This window comes from Cotesia glomerata, linkage group LG6, assembly GCF_020080835.1.
Source record: "Cotesia glomerata isolate CgM1 linkage group LG6, MPM_Cglom_v2.3, whole genome shotgun sequence".
Lineage (NCBI taxonomy): Eukaryota > Metazoa > Arthropoda > Insecta > Hymenoptera > Braconidae > Cotesia > Cotesia glomerata.
Genome location: NC_058163.1, coordinates 15,744,384 through 15,764,122, shown reverse-complemented (window position 1 = coordinate 15,764,122; position 19,739 = coordinate 15,744,384). Strand labels below are relative to the sequence as shown.

Here is a 19,739-nt window from a genome sequence, read left to right as displayed (position 1 = left end):
GTACAAACACCAAAAAAAATTCCAACAATAATAATAGTAATTACAACCGAACAGCAGTAAACAACAAAATGGCGGTACCTAAATACCTCGTGGGATTATCCTTGCTAGCAGCATAACGCAGCCTTGAAATTCTTCGGCAATATCTCCCGCCAAGTGACGACAACAATTAATTAAACAAAAAGATTTTGCTTCAATTAAGCATTCAATTTAATTTTTTTTTTTTATTTCAATGAATCCCACGAGCTATTTCAGAGGGAGACGTGGCCACTTACCCTGGTCGAAGACTCCTCGGCTAATGTCCTGGGTCTCTCACCACGTCGATCGCCTTCGGCTTCCACGTCGAATTGCAACAAGAAACCGGTGTCGGTCAGTCCGGCGCAGCGTCGTCCGTCAACGTATGACTTATCCTCGGCGAGGATCTTCAAAAGAATACTCCGGTGTGTCGGGGCACGTCGGTTGACTCACCCGCACTTCGTATTTTTAAACAATTTTCAAATAATTGACAACAGTCAATTTACCGTCGAATTTCAATTGGCTTACACCTGAACTAACAATATTTCAACTTTTAAAATACGTCGTGAACAAATTGATCTCGTAATTAATGAACAGCAAGAATTGTCACGAAAGATTTCCAAAAGAATTAGCAGAAGATGCGTCCGTGCACGACAATTGGAAAACGTGGAAGACACTGTTTTAAAGTACACACTGATAGAAGAATTTATTGCTGCGTTCACTGTAAGGAAGTCTGAGTGAAAAATGTTGAAAGAGCGGAAAAGCGGGGATCAGGTTTAGGTCTGGATATCTCAATTAAAACGCGTAAATAATTATCAAAATTAACACTATAAATTTATTTACACTAAATACAAGTTATATTTAATATGTTAAATAGCGGATTGTTTAAATAAATGCGGATTTATAATACACAGCGTGGTTAGCACAAGCGATACCGGTTGACACGTGGGTGAACACTCTGCCGGCACTGTAAAAGCGGTGAAATAAATACACAAATAACACAATTTATCTGTAACAAATTGGAGCGAATTATTAGCGGTTAATTTAAGCAATTTAAATTATAAAAATAGCGAAATGCGGTTAATTAACAATAAGCGAAAGTAAAGCGGAATTAATGGCGACTTGTTGCAACGAAAGCGTGGAAGCGAAAGATAATAATAATAATACGTCTTCTTTCTCGTCGACTTGGGGAAGAAGGCTGATTGCGCATGTCAGCGGAACGATCAGCCAATCACACAACCGAGACATGGCGTGATCAGTCGAGCTAAGCATTCATAGGCGGTTAGTATTTGCGGGAACTAGCGGTCGACAGGTGCGGCTCGTGAAATTGGGAGTCCCCCAGGGGCGAGTTAATCGCTACTGGGCCTTGTTCACCGAACATTCTCCCCCGGGTTGGCGGCTGCGTCGACAAAATCATCTTCTTCATGCGTTAGCGGCAGGACACAGAGCTTTGTAATTGGACGTACCAGCTCTGTGTTAACTGTCTTAACAGTTACCACGCGGATTTGTCCATCTTCACCTGGATGGACAGCAATTACTTTGGCTAATGGCCACTTGGTTGGCGGGAGATCCTCAGTGGTGATCAGTACAACTGAACCCACCTTGATCTGGTTGCGTCGATGATGCCACTTTGAAATGGCCTGGTAGCGGTGGATGCAGTCCTGGTAGTAGCGTCTCCAAAAATGTTGAACCATTTGCTGGACTTGTTCCCAGTGCGAGAGCCGAGCAGATTGGAAATCTGTCAGCGATGGCTCTGGGATAGCGGTCAGTGACTGTCCGATTAAGAGGTGACCTGGAGTCAGTACGGCCAGGTCAGCAGGATCTTCATTCAGCGGTGTAAGCGGTCTGGAATTCAATATGGCTTCAATTTGAGCCAGTAGCGTTGAATATTGTTCAAGCGTCAACAGCGAGTCTCCGATTGTTCTTCGAAGGTGAAATTTGATAGATTTCACAGCGGCTTCCCATTTTCTTCCAAAATGGGGAGTTCCAGGCGGATTGAATTTCCAGTTCGTGCCATCTTGAGCGATCAAGGTTGATAATTCTCGTAATGTGCGGGATCCTGCAGCGAATAGTCGTTTCAGCTCTTTATCTGCTCCTACAAAATTGGTTCCACAGTCTGAATATAGCGTGTGGCAGATACCTCGGCGACTAGTGAAGCGGCGATGAAAGCGGCAGCGGTGTAGTCAGTTACTAGCTCTAAATGTACAGCTGAACTGAACATGCATACAAAGACTGCAATCCAGCCTTTGTATGTTTTTGCTACACGTCCTTGAAACGTTTTCAGCGTGATAGGTCCAGCGTAGTCGAGTCCTGTATGCAAGAAGGCTCGAGTTGGCTGTACTCGTGCGGCAGGTAGTTGACCCATCAACTGTTGAGCGCGTTCTCCACGGTGTCTCGTGCAGATAATGCAGCGTAAAATAAATGATCTGACTGGAACACGGCCTCCAATGATCCAGACACTCTTGTGTAAATCAGCGAGCGTAAGCTGAGTACCTCCGTGAAGCGTTTTGCGGTGCGAATCATCAATCAAAATTGATGTAAGCGGTGATTATCGCGGTAGAATCGCTGGATGCCTCTCTTCTGGGTCCAGCAATGCGTTTTTCAAGCGGCCACCGACTCTCAGGACCCCCTGATGGTCGAAGAACGGAGTCAGCTTAGTGATGCTGTTATTTTTAGGCAGACCATCACCATCTTGTAGCGTGTGAATCTCTCTAGCGAAGTATTGTCCTTGAGTGAACTTAATCAAGGTCAATTTAGCGCGCTCCAGGTCTGATGGAGTAAGCAGGTAGGCCAGCGGAGATTGTGGAACTCTTTTAAAGCGGTCGATGGCACGATGCCAGATGCTGAGTTTCCGTAGCAGTGGAAACAGCTGCGTGTAATGCGACAGTAATTATTGGAGCAGGCAATTTTCTGCTTTCCAAGTTACTAGTGTCAGACCTTGGCGTTCCTCTCGATGCGTTGCGTTGTCGGTTGGAGGTTCCAGAGTGGGCCAGAGGATTCTGGTTCATGAAGCCAAGTTGGTCCATGCCACCAGAGAGCGTGTTGTTTCAGTTTTAGCGTAGGTATACCTCTTGAAGCGCAGTCAGCGGGGTTTTGTTTTCCTGGAATAAATTTCCAGGAGACATCTCGAAGCGTTTCTTGGATTTTTCCCACTCTATTGCGGACGAATGTCTTCCAGCGGATTGCTGGACTTTTAATCCATGCGAAAGTCACAGCGGAGTCAGTCCAGAGATTGATCCTGACATTTTCAAGCGACTGAACTTCTTTGACATGAAGTATCAGTTGTGTTAGCAACCATGCGGCAGATAATTCCAAGTGTGGGATTGTCATGGTCTTCAGCGGTGCTACTTGCGTTTTTGAACACAAAAGTTAGACCTTTGTGTTCCCATCAGCGTCAGTGACTCTCAAATAAACAGCGGCAGCCATAGCGTTTTGCGAAGCGTCTGAGAACCCGTGCAATTCCATAGTTGCTCCAGGTGCTATATTATTCCAGCGTGGAATGCGGATGGATTCGATGTTTCGAAGATCCTCGCGGTATCCAGTCCATTTGTGAATGAGTGATGGTGACAATTGTTCATCCCATGACACTCTATCTAGCCACAGATCTTGCATAAAGATCTTGGCTTTGACGACTATTGGTGTGAAAAGTCCTAGCGGATCATACAGCTTAGCGATTTCAGACAAAATAGCTCTTTTTGTCTTGGGCGTCTCTGGCGGTAGCGTGTACTTGAACTGGAGAGCGTCAGTGCGTGAATTCCAGTACATGCCCAGGACTTTTACTGGTGCATCACTGATTTCTTTAAGCGGTGTATCCAGCTGCTTTTCTGGAGCGACTTCAGCGAGTAACCGTGGGCTATTGCTAGCCCAGTTGGCAAGTGGGAAGCAGCCTGCTGCACACAGAGCTTTTGTTTGTACTGCAGCCTTGATAGCGTCTTCTTCGTTGTCTGCTCCACCGTAGATGTCATCTACGTAGCGTGTTTTCAACATTGGAGCAACAGCTCCACCAACAGATAAGCACACGTACTGCGTCAAAAGGTGCACTAGCGGTTCCGTATGTGACTGTCTTGAGACAGTAAGCGTTTATTAAGTCATTCTCATCTATCCAGAGAATGCACTGAAGCGGCCAATCAAGCGAGTCGACCTCAATCAGTCTGAACATCTTGGTGATGTCAGTAGCGAATAGAATCCTGCTGCAGCTGATTCTCAACATCACATCAAAAATGTCAATTTGCGTTTTGGGTCCTGCGTGGAGAATGTCGTTCAATGAAATTCCTGTAGATGTTGCACAGGAACCATTGAACACTGTCCGGAGCTTCGTAGTGGCACTATCAAGCTTCAATACCCCATGGTGAGGCAAGAAGTAAGCGTTTGCGGGCAATTCGTTGACTGGTATTCGTATTATGTGTCCTAGTTGAATGTATTCTGCCATGAATGCACGATACATGTCAGAATATTCTCTTTCTCGCGACAAGCGAGTTATTAATCTGCGGAGTGACCCCATAGCTGCGTTGATAGAGTCGCCAAGTTGACTCTCAAGGGCCTTAAGCGGTAATCTCACTACGTAGCGTCCATCAGGCTGTCGATAATGCGTTTGACGAAAGTGAATTTCACATTCGTCTTCTTCAGCGGTGTTGAGCGGTGAATTACCTGATGGAACCTCTTCCTGTTCCCAAAACTTAGCGATAGCGTCTTGTAATTCTGTATCTACTGACTCATGTAATGCTGCGTGTGATGTTGAAGCGTGTTTAGCGGTGACAGCTCCATAGACAATCCAACCAAGCGTGGTGGATTGTGCAATAGGAGCATTGCGAGGTCCTCGTTAAATCTCTGCGTTCATGATCTGTGCGGCTGGTGATGCACCTAGAATAATATCTACAGGGCGTGGCTGTAGATATTGCGGGTCAGCGAGCTTGAGATTCTCAAGATGCGGCCATTTCGGATCAGCGATCACGAACGATGGAAGATCTACCGTCAGTGTCGGTAGAATATGCATGGTGACATGCATTGATGCGGTCGTACACAGCGAACGAAGCTCAATTGTGCTCACACCTAGTGAGCTTCCTGCGGAGACATTGCCAATGCCCTTGAGCATGACCATGTCACGCTGTAGCGGTTGTCCAAGCTTCTTGAAGAGCGACTGTCTCATTGATGAGAGCTCTGAACCTTGATCAATCAACACTCTGGCGGTGATTGGATTGCCATGATGCGGGCATACCTGGACTAAGGCGGTAGCTCGCAAAACTTGAGCGGAAAGCTAATCTGTGCGGAAGATGTAGACTGCGGTGAAGCTGGTTTCGTTGGTGCATCCAAAATGGATGGACATGTAGTGACGTCGACCACATTTTCGGCAATCTTGAGCGGTCTTGCAATCTGCGGCGCGGTGCGGAACACGAAAGTTGAAGCACAAATTGCATTTTTCAACTATCTTGTGTAATTCTCCATATCGAGGTTATTTAAGGCCCGAAGTCGAGTTTTCAGTCTTAATAAACGGAAAGTTCATCGTACCGGTGTACGAATGACTATCAGGAGCAGCACCCGATGTGCTCTGCGATGCTCCTGACACTCGACCTTTCCTAGCGGTATTACACTTCACTTAACACAAAACAATTTTTAGCAGTATGATTAATTAAATTAATTGAGATAGAGCTAGCCTGATCCGGCTTGAGGGACCAATGAAAAATGTTGAAAGAGCGGAAAAGCGGGGATCAGGTTTAGGTCTGGATATCTCAATTAAAACGCGTAAACAATTATTAAAGGGAATTTTCACTAATTTATGCTTAGAGAGTATGATTCTATCAAATTTTATATCTGTAGGAACAGTATTTGAAGAATATAAATTTTTTTACAATTATTATTCCCGCACTTCTATGTTAGGGAGGAATTTTATAAGATCCTATTTGAGATGATTTCTACTTTATAAATAAACGGTTCCAACGAAACTTTGAATCCATGGAAACTATTGTTTGAAAATGAGAGATTTACATTGTTCACGCCCCCGCAATCTCTTTTGGGGTTAGAATTCGATATTTTTACTGTTAACACCCATCCCCGCAGTCCTTTTTGGGGGTAGTTTCTCGTGAAATCCGCTCGTAGATTATTTCTCTGTCACATATAAAAGGTTCCTACCAAATTTGGTGTCTATAAAAGCTATGTATTACAAACGGGAATTTTTCATTGTGAACGCCCCCACAATCTTTTTTAGGGTCGAATATCGTAAAATTCGTTCATGAATTATTTCTAGATCACATATAGAAGATTCCTACCAAATTTAGAGCATGTAGGCCCTATAGCTTGGAAATTCAAAATTGTCATTGTTAACACCCACCCCGAAACCCATATTGGGAATAGGTTATAAAATCCGCTCTTAGATCATTGATACCTCACATATAGCAGATTTTTACTAAATTTGGAGCATATAGGAGCTACACCTTAGAATTTCAAAATTTTCATTGTAACATCCACTCCCGCAACCTCCTGTGAGGTGGGATATCGTAGAATTCGTTTATAAATTATTTTTACATCACTTACAGAAGATTCCTACCAAATTTGGAGTCGATAGGAGCTATAGCTTGAAAATTAAAAATTTTCATTATTAATACTTACCCCCGCAACACCCTGTAGGGGTGAGATATCGTAAAATTCGTTCATGAATTATTTTTACATCACTTACAGAAGACTCTACCAAATTTGAAGTCGATGGGAGTTATAGCTTGAAAATTAAAAATTTTTATTGTTAATAGCCCCCCCCCCCGCAACCCCCTGTGGGGGTGAGATATCGTAAAATTTGTTCATAGATTATTTCTACATCTCTTACAGAAGATTTCTACAAAATTTGTAGTCTATAGGAGCTATAGTTTAAAAACGGGAATTTTTCATTGTTAACGCCCCCGCAAACCCCTTTGGGGGAGGAATTTCCTAAAATCCGTTCTTAGCTGACCTCTCCATGGTAAAAGTAATATTTCTACCAAATTTCAAGTCTCTAGGTCTTATAGTTCCAGAGATATCGTGATTAGTGAGTATATATGTAGAAATCTCTTAAATATATATATTTATATAGATTCAAATACATGTATTTGACCAGACCTGGGTTTTTGTGCATTGAGGCCCCTATACCTACTGTACATGAGATAGGGACTCACTAAGCCCAAAGTGGTGGACGCGGCGAGTGCGCAGGTAAGACAGGTATCGATTTTTGGCTATTTATAAATGCATTTGACCACGTCTGCCGTTTTGTTATTTAAAAATATCTTTTTATTATAAATGGAAAATAACAATGGCAGACTATTATCACGCGTTTAAAATTGTGGCAGACAATTTTGAAAATGTTAAAAAAAATTTTTTTTGAAATTAATTGACCAGATCTGCCATCAGTATATTTTATTTATTATAGTCTTAAAAACTTATATTGATAACGGCAGACATATTCATTGTGTATAAACATCAGCAGATAACAAAATCTGAGATACTACCCGGTCAGATGTCTATTTATTACGATAGCAGTTTTACATTAATATAATTTACTTAAACACTGTATTTAATGAAATTAATATCTTGCATGTAGTCTATAGACTACATATTTAGTATATAGATATACTAAACTTTTAAAGTTAAACGATAAAGAAGGAGATACATTACGAAAAAATCTTAAATATTAAAGTATACTGCTAAAAACAAAAAATAATTTAAATTTGTATTTTACTTTCTACATTTATTTATTGAATACAAAATTTAAACGTTAGATAAATAAAAAACAATCATGCATGCACTACTAAATCAATATATATGTATATAGGTATAAATATTTATTGATTTTGATCTTCATTAATCATCATCATCATTATCCGAGTCATGGTTATCATCGTTGAACTCGTCTTCATCATCCATTGAATCGGATTCTGCAAAATTAAACGTAAAGTTTTATAATATAAATAATCTGTAAATTGATTTGAACATATTCGATAAAAAATTGATTTTTATTAACTTACTAGGAACATCGGTGATTAAGTCACTCACGAAAGATGGAAGTTGATCTCCTTCGAACCATTTGAAGACTAATTTGTTGTCCTGCTTAATTCAACCATAATCCAATGGGTTTAAAGCAGTAGGTTGCTTTTTGTAAGCATTTTTCCAAATCATAGAAATATAATGAGCTCTCAGAAATTGTTGGTAAAGTTCACTCTTACACGGTGGAATTGAGTATGCGTCAAAATTTTGCACTTTTTTGCTGAAATTTTCATTGATGTCTGAAGCTTTGTAATTGCGGACAAATAGTTGGAATCTTCCATCCTCGACGTCCTGAAATTTTTTGGCATTGTAGAGTTGGCAAACAAATTGTTGAATAACATTAAATAGGTCTTGTAGTTGGTCCTTTGTTAAATTTTCTTCACCAAGAGCAGCAAATGCTTTTTGGAATTCTGTATTTCTTTTTAGCAATGTAAAAGGTTTTTTCTTCCCTTTATTAAAAAAAGCGGAATTAAAATCACATCCGGTAAACGCATGGAAGCCGATTAAACTTTTAGCTAACAATTCACCATGCTTTGTATAAATTTTTTTGATGTTAATATATCTTTCATTATTTCCTGTTCCATTGAGCATCCAAATATTATATTTAGAATTATCCCAGTGTGCCATATTACCAATCATTATGATTAAAATATCGGTATCAGAGGCTCTGATAACAATATTCGACTGTTCAGCGATATTGCTAGCATGATAGATAATTTCTGTATCTGTTTCTTCGTGTGAAGTACAACATAAATCTTCAACAATACATGACTGTATCTTCTCATCAACAACTTGATATGATTGACAATTTCGGAAATTTAAATGAATCTTTCGATTGCCTAAAAATAATTTCATTTCCTCACTACACCAATGTTTTCCGAAAAAGTCTACAAGAGCCTTCTTAAATTTTGTGTTTTTTAATTCTTTTGCAAAATCCGAAAGTCGCACTTGGTCAGGCCCAGAAATAGTGTAATCAATCAACGATGATTCATGTTGTAGACATCTTTCATTATCTTTTATTGACGGACAAAAATACTGGTCAAAGATTATATCAATTTTTCGGGAGGAATATTTCGATACCATTTGCAAGAATTTCTTCGAAATACTTCCGAACGTTTTGGGAACCTCTTCCATAGAATGAAGGATGACAAATCCATCAATTAAGAGTACATCTGTACTATGTGGCGGATCTTGACCTAAATTTGGTTCAAGGCATTTTATAAGTACAGACTTGTCAGTTTTACAGAAACCACCATCTAAATGACATAAAGCAAGAGGTACTGGAGTTATGGGAAACGATAAAATTTTTAAAACATCAATATGGTGGTCCATTGAAATTCCCAATAAATGTCCGAATAAATCTCACTGCAACTTGATCTCTTGATGCTTACCTCCAATTTTTACAGACTTCTTTTTCACAAGTAAACTTGAAAAGTTATGTATAGGTGTCTTTTTAATGGCTTTTTCAAATCTTTTTGGATCAGATGCAGATTCAGATATAAAAATTGTTCATAATTCCTCACCGATTCTTTGGATATTTAACAGGAACTGTATAACTTCAGATGATGCTGCTTTCCCAGAAGCTATGTTAAATAACTGATCTGGCGATAAATCTAAGCTGAATGGATTCACATATTGATCGAACGAGTTTATTAACTTCTCAAGTTGACGACAACTTTTTCTGATATTATGCGGCTGCAGTTCTGCTGAAATATCTTGCTTCTTGGATATTCCTAACTCTTCTAACACATGTGTAATTATTGTTGAGCGGATGTCATGACTTCTTGCCCACCGATGGCGAGCCGAGATCGAGTTAGTCAGATTGGCGATACCAGTAAGTGTTCTCGCAGCATCTGCATTGATGGTCTGCTCTAATGTGAGGTCAATAGGCTGCCTTGAGAATGGTTTATTGGTACGCTTAAGAATCCTTTTTGGAAGTCTTGCTCTAAACCAGGATGAGTTGTGGAAACTTTTGTTAAATTATAATGGTACTGGACAGTCCACTTCGCATAATTTTGATGCTCGAAAACGAAAAATAAATTTGTGATTTTTGTTAAGATGTCAAGATATAATTGGAAATCACCTGCACGAATGCTCCTGCTTAGCTGTAAATAAAGGTTGACAAGCTTGATGTAAATCATGTAAAATTGCGCAGTTTTACCATGTTCACCATTTAATATTTGTTGCTCATAAATAGCATAATCATTGTAAAGTTCTTTCAAGTTTTCATTATGAATAAAAAAATAAAATTGCTGACAATTTTGTAATCTTTGAATTTCTTTTTCGAACTCTTCAGTTATTTGAATATTTTGAGATGTTGAAAAAGATCTAAAATGCATTATTTATAGCCCTAAAGCCACTATTGGGTGTAATCTTTTACATCGATTAAAATGCTTGCCCTCAATGAAACTTGAAACAGATCCACTAGCCAGCATTTCGCTTTCAACCATGATGGTTGTTAAACCACAATCATCATAGTCTAAGATCCCGCTATACAACGACCTTCACCGAGATGCTTATTTAATGAGACGTATTTTTTATGTCATTAAATATGCCAATAAATATATCCTATATGGGTTGCCTAACAAATTTCAGTCCAGAGTATTTTTAATTAATAATTTAAAAAATTTTTTTTTTTAAACATTGCACCGGTGTGATTATTAAATAAATTTGATACCAATCGAAAGTTTGAAGCCCATAGAATATGCAAACGTTAGGTTGCCTATTTTTTTCCGGTCACAACCACGGGTTGCCAGGTGTAAACAGGTAAATCTATACTAGCATTTTGCAACGGTCTGATTATTGAATCAAACTTAAATAAACTGAAAGATTATTTCATAAGGAACACGGTGGTATAGGGTTGCCTGCGAAAAATCAGTCCCGAATTACGGTTGTGGAATTTTAATTAATAAAATATCGCTGCGAGTGAATGTGTGTGAGAGAGAGGTCCCAGACCAACCATCCCATGCGGTAGAAAAGGACGCAGCGTAGCAGCTGTTTAAAGTCCGCCCATTTAAAGAAGGAGAGTGCGCATGCTATTTGTGCTTGGAAATGAAAAGGATAGCGATAGACTCGTATATGCTGTGCATTATTTTGGAGTAGATTGTCGCTATAGATACAAGTGAAAAAACGTGCTGCTATTTATTGTTGGAAAAAATGGCCAAAAAGTGTTTTTTGTGTGATTCGGATGACGGAATAATTGATTTTGATGATGAAACTTTTAAAAACTGTGCATTAAAGTTAGCTTTTCGTAAAAAAAAAAATTTTAAATACAATTTTGTTGAGCTACCCAGTGTGTCACTCCAATTTGTAGGTTATCATACCACGTGCTACAAAAAAGTGACTGTTTTGAATAAAAAATATAACGAAGAATTTCTTAAATTTATCGCTGAATATACAGTAAGTACATAATAATTGAATCTTTAAAATTATCTAAGCTAATACATCTTCTATATTTTTGTCATGTTGAAGTAATTGCTACTAAAACTCACTTATGGTTTTGTTAATTTTCGACACACATATTTTTTTTGTAATTTACTTAAAAAACGGTAGTTGAAAATTGAACAAGAAAATGTTCTGATTTCCTTTTTTTTTTTTTTGGAATAATTAAATGAGGATGTTTTAAATCTACTATTCTTATCAAAAAATTTTTAAAATTTATAATCAAACATTTTCATTTAATCGCAAAAATTGTTTTTTTTTTTAAGAGCATACCGATGTATCTACTACTGAAGAAGAACCACAACAGTTGAATCCTAGTGTCGATTCCTGTGCTACAGTTGCTGAGGATGAAACGAGTAATGTTGAAGACCTGCCTCAAACTTCTGGGGGCTTTGACAAGGTAATAAAAAATTATTTTTTTTTAAGCTGTTTTAAAAAAGTGACATGAAAATCTATTAATTGAACTTGTATTTTCATTTATATTTGTTTTCTTCCATTTTTACTCAAAGAATGATTTAAATTCTTTTAGGAGCAGTCAACATCAACAGCATCGACATCAACAGCAACGACATCAACAGCATCGACATCAACAGCAACGACATCAACAGCATCGACATCAAGCACAATTATTTGTCTTTTTTGTGACCACAGCCAAAAAAGATGTGGAAAGAAGCTGGTTAATCTTACTTTCCCTAAAGGTGACAAAGTACCACTACAGATCAAAAATATCGCCGAAAATTTAAGCGATTCGGAGATTCTCTCCAAACTTCAACATCAAACTATCGCGTACCATCTGCCTTGTTACGCACTGTATCAATCGAAAAATAAGCGGTCCACGGAAGAATACCGATTCCACGTATAGTAAATATCGACAGTTACATCAGTTGGCTTTTCAATCCATATCAAATTTTATTGAGACAGAAATAATTGAAAACAACCAAGTTATGTACTTGGCTCAATTATTTTTAAGATACCAAGCTTTATTGCTAGAGTTTGGAAATCATGAAATTGATTTCGATGATATTCAAGATTACCGATGTGAAACCTTGCAAAAAAAGTTAATGAAGAAATTTGGTAATCTTATTACGATTGAAGCGTCAATGGGAATACGTAACAAAAAAATTGTGTACAAAACAGACATGGACGTTTCTGTAATGGCTAACAATTTTAAATTTTTGGAGACAAGAAATGATTATGAGTTTGAAAATGTAGCATATTATTGGAAAAGTTGTATTAAAAATATAGATGTTCATCCGCTTTCTCGCAACGTAACTGCTGATGATGTCATTCGTGGAGAATGTGACATTCCTAAGCAATTAAAAGATTTTATGCGAAACCTTATTGAAGGACCTAATCATTCTGATGAAGATTCGAACGGACTGAAAGCTAAAATAACGTCAATATGTAGTGACGTTATTTATGCTGTCACTAGGGGTACATGTAAGCCCGCAAAAATATTTAAAACCAGTAGGATTCATTGGGGATCATACACCTTTAAAAATAGAAGACATTGTCGAAAAAACTGAAACGGAGATTGATGACGAAGAAGATTCAGAAGTTGGAGATCACAGTTATATGTCCGATGACTCGGAACCTGAATAATTTTAAAAATTTTTGTATTTTAAATTTTTTTCAATAAACAGAAGTATTCTTTTAATTGTTGTTTTTTATTTCGGCTCCCAATAATAAAGATAAAATTTGCCAGATAAGTAATATATATGTTTTACTCTAACTGTCTTTTTTACTAAAGATGTGTATATACTTTAGTGTCACATAAACAATAAACATAGATAAATAATTAATTGATTAAAAAATAAAAAATTAAATAACTATTTCTGTATATTAATAATTAACTACTCCAAAATAATGCACAGCATATACGAGTCTATCGCTATCCTTTTCATTTCCAAGCACAAATAGCGTGCGCACTCTCCTTCTTTAAATGGGCGGACTTTAAACAGCTACTACGCTGCGTCCTTTTCTACCGCATGGGATGGTTGGTCTGGGACCTCTCTCTCACACACATTCACTCGCAGCGATATTTTATTATTTAAAATTCGACAACCGTAATTCGGGACTGATTTTTCGCAGGCAACCCTATACCACCGTGTTCCTTATGAAATAATCTTTCAGTTTATCTAAGTTTGATTCAATAATCAGACCGTTGCAAAATGCTAGTATAGATTTACCTGTTTACACCTGGCAACCCGTGGTTGTGACCGGAAAAAAATAGGCAACCTAACGTTTGCATATTCTATGGGCTTTAAACTTTCGATTGGTATCAAATTTATTTAATAATCACACCGGTGCAATGTTTAAAAAAAAAAAATTTTTTAAATTATTAATTAAAAATACTCTGGACTGAAATTTGTTAGGCAACCCATATAGGATACTAGCTGATACCCACCCGCTTCGCTGGGCATACAATAAAATTTTATGTTGTAACCTAGATGAAAAATATAAACAAAATGATTAATTTCAAAAAGATAATTAATATAAATTTTGAATTAGAGAAAAGTGATTGTTTATGATAACCGGTGTTAGCGAGTATTAAATATATGAGAAAAGTATTTTATTATTAATAATCAATCAATCAATGGGTCAGTTAGTCAGTAAATCTGTCATTAGACAGATTTCCGCATCACCCATGACGTACTGTGTAGTGAGATGCGTTCCCATTATAATAATGTTATCCTAAACATTTAGTCTAGACCGGATAGGTCAAATGGTAGAGTAGCCGACATGTCACCGGAAGGTTCTGGGTTCGAATCCCTGTCCGAGCTATCTGAATTTTTTCTCGCATATTCTGTAAACTCTTATTAAGAAGGTCCTTCCTATTTCTTTCTCAATCTCTTCCTCCTCCAATTATTCTGTTACGTGAATGTTGGAACGATTCACGTAATAATTATCCGTAACTCCTATTCTTTTCCGCTTCATAGTATTATTTAATTTTAAAAATGTCAATAATTTTTAATTTTAAAAAATGTTAATAATAAAATACTTTTCTCATATATTTAATACTGCTAACACCGGTCATCACAAACAATCACTTTTCTCTAATTCAAAATTTATATTCATTATCTTTTGAAATTAACCATTTTGTTTATATTTTTCATCTAGGTTACACCATAAAAATTTATTGTATTCCTATCGAAGCGGGCGGGTATCAGCTAGTTATTAATAAATTCATAACAAATTAAGTGGTATTAAAAAATATATTTATTATTACTCATTTTATTAGAAATTATCTTAAATCGACCGTTTTTATAATAATTTAACGATATCGTTGTAAAATTTTAGAGAAGACGCATCAGACACAATTTACCATTTTAATTTTAATCATTAAAATCAGTATAATCATTTAACAATATCAACTTGATAATATTTATGTTTAATTTATCTGTGTTATGATATAATCGAGTTCATCCTTCATGATTATTCCAATACATATAAGTTATTTCAGTTATTAATGATTTAGCTTATTCTTTCTTAAAAACGTATGATTATGAATTCCTACTGTCCCAACAGTCAATCGATAAAATTTAAAATCAATCATTTTGACAGTTATTATAGCAACGGTAACCATGATAACGGTAACCATGGTAACGGCAACCATGGTAACGGTAACCATGGCAACGGTAACCACGGCAACGGTAACCATAGCAACGGTAACCATGGCAACGATAACCATGACAATGGTAACCATGGCAAAGGTTGATTAGCGTGGGTGGTTGTAGGGGGTTGAGTTCGATAATTTACGGTGCCACTGATGGTTTCTTAGATTAGAGGGTCAAAATGATATTTCTGCTCCCAAAAAAGAGAGAGATATAGGGAAGGGGAAAGATTATAGGGCACGGGAGGGGAGGAGAAGAATGAGAGGGAGGGGAGGGGAGGGCATATGTGATGGTAGACGAAAAATTCATTTTGGCTAGGAATTGCGTAAAATCCGTTCTTAGTGAGCGTCTACATCACGAATGGAGTAACTATGCTAAATTTCAAGTCAATCGGGCGAATAGTTTCGGAGATCTCGTGATGAGTGAGTGGTATTTCGCTTATATATATATAGATATTTATTGGCATATTTAATAACATAAAAAATACGTCTCATTAAATAAGCATCTCGGTGAAGGTCGTTGTATAGCGGGATCCTATACTATTAATGAATTTCCCGATCGCCTTGAAATATGACATCATGATATGAGAAGCACCCAAGTGTATAAAAAGTTTTTTGAAAGTTCTACTTTCTGTAGCTTGGACTTGCAGTGCAATTTTGGCAATAGCTAAGTCGTAAGTCACTTGCATGAACTCTTGATTCAGTTCTTGCAAGACTGACATGCATTGTTGCATAGTTGCCAACACTACTGCATTGCTTGTTGTTGAGTCATTAATTGGAGTCAAATACGAAATTAATTGTTGTGGAGTATCATCAATCATTATTTTACTGTTAAAACCAGTCCACATAGGAGTATCTAACAGTCTAAAATCATGACTTAGCATCCAAACAATGTCAATCTGCTCGTAAAGACTCTTATGTACAATAATATTAACCTCTTCTTCATTTTCAGTTTGAATATTAGTAGTTTTTTTTAGTTTTTTAGAACACTGTGGTAACTCATATTCAATAGTTTCAAAAGATCGTCTTCGACGTTTATTATGTGTAACAACTTCAGTTTCTTCTTCTTCAACATTTTTTTCTTCGAGGTTGTGATCAATGTTTTGGTAAATTATCCCAACCATATCATGCAGAGTGTCTTTACCATTTTTGGTATCAACAAACCGGTCGAAATTATCAAAAGCCATGCTTGTCGAAAGATTTTCATTTTTATTAATTGCCTCTGGACACATTCCAGTACGTGAAACTGACGAATACGTAGCTTCTGTTTCTAGCTCCTCGATAGCATTATAACTTATACAATGACCGTAACGATTTATTATATCGATAATCTTACGGCTGCTTGTAAGACTTTTTAATGCCATACCTAAACAAATGTGCTTAGAAGTCTTGATGCTGCCATTGGAAGTCATATAAATTATGTCCTGTGACAGAGAATTAACATGAGGTTGAAAACTGTCACAATTCCGGCGTTTACGACTCTAACCTCCAAGAATTGATGAAAAAAAATCTGCAATCATTGGTGGTGTTGAACATTTACCTTTAATTAGTCGTTGGCTACTTAAATAATCAGGTAATTTTGTTTCAGTTATTCCAAAAATTTCTTCTCTCAAAATGGCAGTAGCTGCTTGCAAGGTGTCTTGGTCTTTTAAGTGCGCAAATATTGAGTCATCAATAGTTGAAATGCCTTTAGGAGCAAGAACTTTTTTTCTGTTCGACACCAAAATTTGAATTTTATCACAAAATTTTCAGTGGATCTTCTCTTCCAAATAGTGAGTGGTAAATATTGATGTTGCATTTGAGCGTTCACTTAATTCTTTAAACATGTCGAGATACTCTTTATGTAAATATGAAAAAAATAACAACGTCCCCGCTTTATGACATTCTCTTCAATTAAATTACAAATTTCTCTATAAACAGTTTCATGTATTTCTCGAGAGATGTGCCATGAAGTACGGACAGGACTTTTCACCGATGATCGTTTTTGATTCCTGAAATTTTGTCGACAAATATCATGGTAATATACTTCACAAGAGGAAAAATTTTGTATTTTTGTCAGTTTCATTATAAATTTCAGTATCTTGTTTCAAATTGTGATAAGATGCATATTTGAAATTGATCTTTGCTTGAAGTACGCAATGGCTCATTTTTAGACTTGAACTGCTTTTTTTCTTTATTGCAAAAAAAACACTAATTCAGGTTTGCTGAAGCTGCGGTATCAGAAGTCTGAACCGTTGATGATTCTGAGGAATCTTCCAATGGTCTCTCCTCGATCGGCTGATCTACTTCGGCGTCAATATTTTTTTCTACAACTTCATTTGCCTCAGAAACATTCACGTCACTCAAAACAGAATCTTTTACCATGTTATCATCAACTATTGAGCTATCAGCTGATGATGATGGTTGTTCAGTTGCAGACGAGGACGTACTCTGTAATGGAACTTTTTTATTGGCATCTGTTAAAAAAAATTTTTTTTTTTAAAGCTGTAAAACGTCTTGTCACAACTACTATGATACCCTGAATCGAAAATTTTCTTCGGTAAATTTATATCATTGTACTTTAATTTATGAAATTTTCGTAACCTCAAAATTTTTCGACATTTCGCCATAGTCTCTTCCGAAAATATAAATAATTTTTCACCTTTTGACGTGCCAGAAAAACACACTGCACTTTTTCTTTTTCATCTGCCATAATCTCAAATATATTAAATAGATAATAGTCCAATTAACAAAATAAAATAAAGCAACACTATGTATTTTATAAAATTCACGAAACAAGAGGCAACCGTGTGAAGGTTGACAAATAAACTAAGAACATCTGGCAAAAACCGTTAGGGTAGGGGTTATAACAGAGCCCTCTCAGGTATACATCCTACATTTTTTGAATGGTAGTAGCTATGAGAAAAAATACTATAGGCTAGAAAGAGTACAATAGTAATACATTGGAAAAAGAAGAAAGATAGCTATATGCATACATTTGACCGGGTAGTATCTCAGATTTTGTTATCTGCTGATGTTTATATGCAATGAATACGTCTGCCATTATCGATATAAGTTTTTAAGACTACAATAAATAAAATATATTGATGGCAGATCTGGTCAATTAATTTCAAAAAAAATTTTTTTTTAACATTTTCAAAATTGTCTGCCACAATGTTAAACGCGTGATAATAGTCTGCCATTGTTATTTTCCATTAATCATAATAATATATTTTCAAATATCAAAACGGCAGACGTGGTCAAATGCATTTATAAATAGCCTAAAATCGATACCTGTCTTACCTGCGCACTCGCCGCGTCGACAACTTTGGGCTTAGTAAGTCCCCATCTCATGTACGGTAGAGGCCTCAATGTACAAAAACCCAGGTCTGGTCAAATACATACAGGTATCCGTTCACTGGCTCTTAGACTATTACCGTAGTGTCGAAAACATGGATACTACGCAGGACCCAAAACGCAAATTGATATCTTCGACGTGATGTTGAGAATCCGCTGCAACAGGATTCTATTCGCTACTGACATCACCAAGATATTCAAACAGGTTGAGGTTGATTTGCTTGATTGGCCGCTTCAGTTCATTCTCTGGATAGATGAGAATGACCTAGTAGACGCTTACTTTCTTAAGACAGTCAACTACGGGACCGCTAGTGCACCTCTTAACGCTGTACGTGTGCTCATCCAACTAGTCAAGGATAAAGAACACCGCTATTCGATAGATGTTGCTCCAATGTTGGAAACACGTTACGTTGATGACATCTATGATGGAGCAGACAACGAACAAGATGCTATGAAGGTTGCAGTGCAAACAAAAGCACTGTGCGCCGCAGGCCGCTTTCCGCCCGCCAAATGGACTAGTAATAGTCCAACGCTGCTCGCTGAAGTCGCTCCAGAAAAGCAGCTAGAAACACCGCTTAAAGAAATCAGTGATGCACCAGTAAAGGTCCTGGGCATGTTCTGGAATTCACACACTGACGCTCTTCAGTTCAAGTACACGCTACCGCCAGAGAAACCTAAGAAAAAAAGAGATATTTTGTCTGAAATCGCTGAGTTGTATGACCCACTAGGACTTCTCGCACCAATTGTCGTCAAAGCTAAGATCTTCATGCAAGATCTGTGGCTAGATATAGTGTCATGTATGGCTAGATATAGTGTCCTTCGATCAAGTCGATGGGGTCTAATTTTCCGAAATGTTTTGTTTTGATAAATACCGTAAAAATTTTGCAACGACCTAGTTTGGTGACAAATACGTCTCCTTTTGTAGGTTTCGAGGCATGAAGATCATCAGCATTTATAAATTTTAAGTCACGGAGCAACTTCGCTACGGGTTTTATTATCTCGCAATCAGTTTCTAGAAAGTGTACTAAGTGATCTCGGGCATAAGTGAGCCCATTACGGCTGATTAAAAATTTAATTTTTATTTCAGGGCTTTTCGGTGGTACATTTTCGTCGGAACTCGAGGGTCAAGCTATTTTCGGCCGATGATGTCTTTCTGCGAAGATATCTTCCGCTTCTTCGAATGTTGGAGGGTCGTAGGCGACAAAGGGTGGACCGAATCGGCGGTTCCGTACGTCATCCCCCATTGAAATGTTTCCGCTTGTAGTTGGTCTATCGTTGGATTTATCTGGATCCCTAGAATTTTCTGAATTATTGCGCGATTTATTTTTATTAT

The 19,739-nt window shown here is 37.3% G+C and overlaps 3 protein-coding genes across 3 annotated transcripts; 1 reads left to right on the top strand and 2 right to left on the bottom strand.

Moving 5' to 3' along the window:
* Positions 1-1,382: 1,382 nt before the first annotated feature.
* On the bottom strand, positions 1,383-2,377 carry LOC123267998. The gene is made up of 2 exons (XM_044732882.1): positions 2,227-2,377; positions 1,383-2,107 (listed from the first exon to the last, which is right to left on the bottom strand). The coding sequence occupies exons 1-2, from the start codon at positions 2,375-2,377 to the stop codon at positions 1,383-1,385; spliced, it is 876 nt and encodes a 291-aa protein (XP_044588817.1).
* Positions 2,378-3,381: 1,004 nt separating this feature from the next.
* Positions 3,382-5,158, bottom strand: LOC123267997. The gene is made up of 3 exons (XM_044732881.1): positions 4,873-5,158; positions 4,021-4,770; positions 3,382-3,977 (listed from the first exon to the last, which is right to left on the bottom strand). Exons 1-3 carry the CDS (start codon positions 5,156-5,158, stop codon positions 3,382-3,384), a joined length of 1,632 nt encoding a protein of 543 aa, XP_044588816.1.
* A 13,390-nt stretch (positions 5,159-18,548) lies between these two features.
* On the top strand, positions 18,549-19,271 carry LOC123267996. Its single transcript, XM_044732880.1, has one exon. It carries the CDS (start codon positions 18,549-18,551, stop codon positions 19,269-19,271), a length of 723 nt encoding a protein of 240 aa, XP_044588815.1.
* The last annotated feature ends 468 nt before the right edge of the window (positions 19,272-19,739 follow it).

Excerpts from the sequence above, each read along its gene's own strand:
- LOC123267998 (XM_044732882.1), bottom strand. The coding sequence starts at position 2,377 with ATGGGTCAACTACCTGCCGCACGAGTACAGCCAACTCGAGCCTTCTTG. Across the intron at positions 2,108-2,226 it reads AGTCTTTGTATGCATGTTCA|GAGCAGATAAAGAGCTGAAA; the intron begins GTTCAGCTGTAC and ends CCAATTTTGTAG.
- LOC123267997 (XM_044732881.1), bottom strand. The coding sequence starts at position 5,158 with ATGAGACAGTCGCTCTTCAAGAAGCTTGGACAACCGCTACAGCGTGAC. Across the intron at positions 4,771-4,872 it reads CCCTGTAGATATTATTCTAG|CTGTCACCGCTAAACACGCT; the intron begins GTGCATCACCAG and ends TTGTCTATGGAG. Across the intron at positions 3,978-4,020 it reads CGCAGTACGTGTGCTTATCT|ATGACATCTACGGTGGAGCA; the intron begins GTTGGTGGAGCT and ends CACGCTACGTAG.
- LOC123267996 (XM_044732880.1), top strand. The coding sequence starts at position 18,549 with ATGTTGAGAATCCGCTGCAACAGGATTCTATTCGCTACTGACATCACC.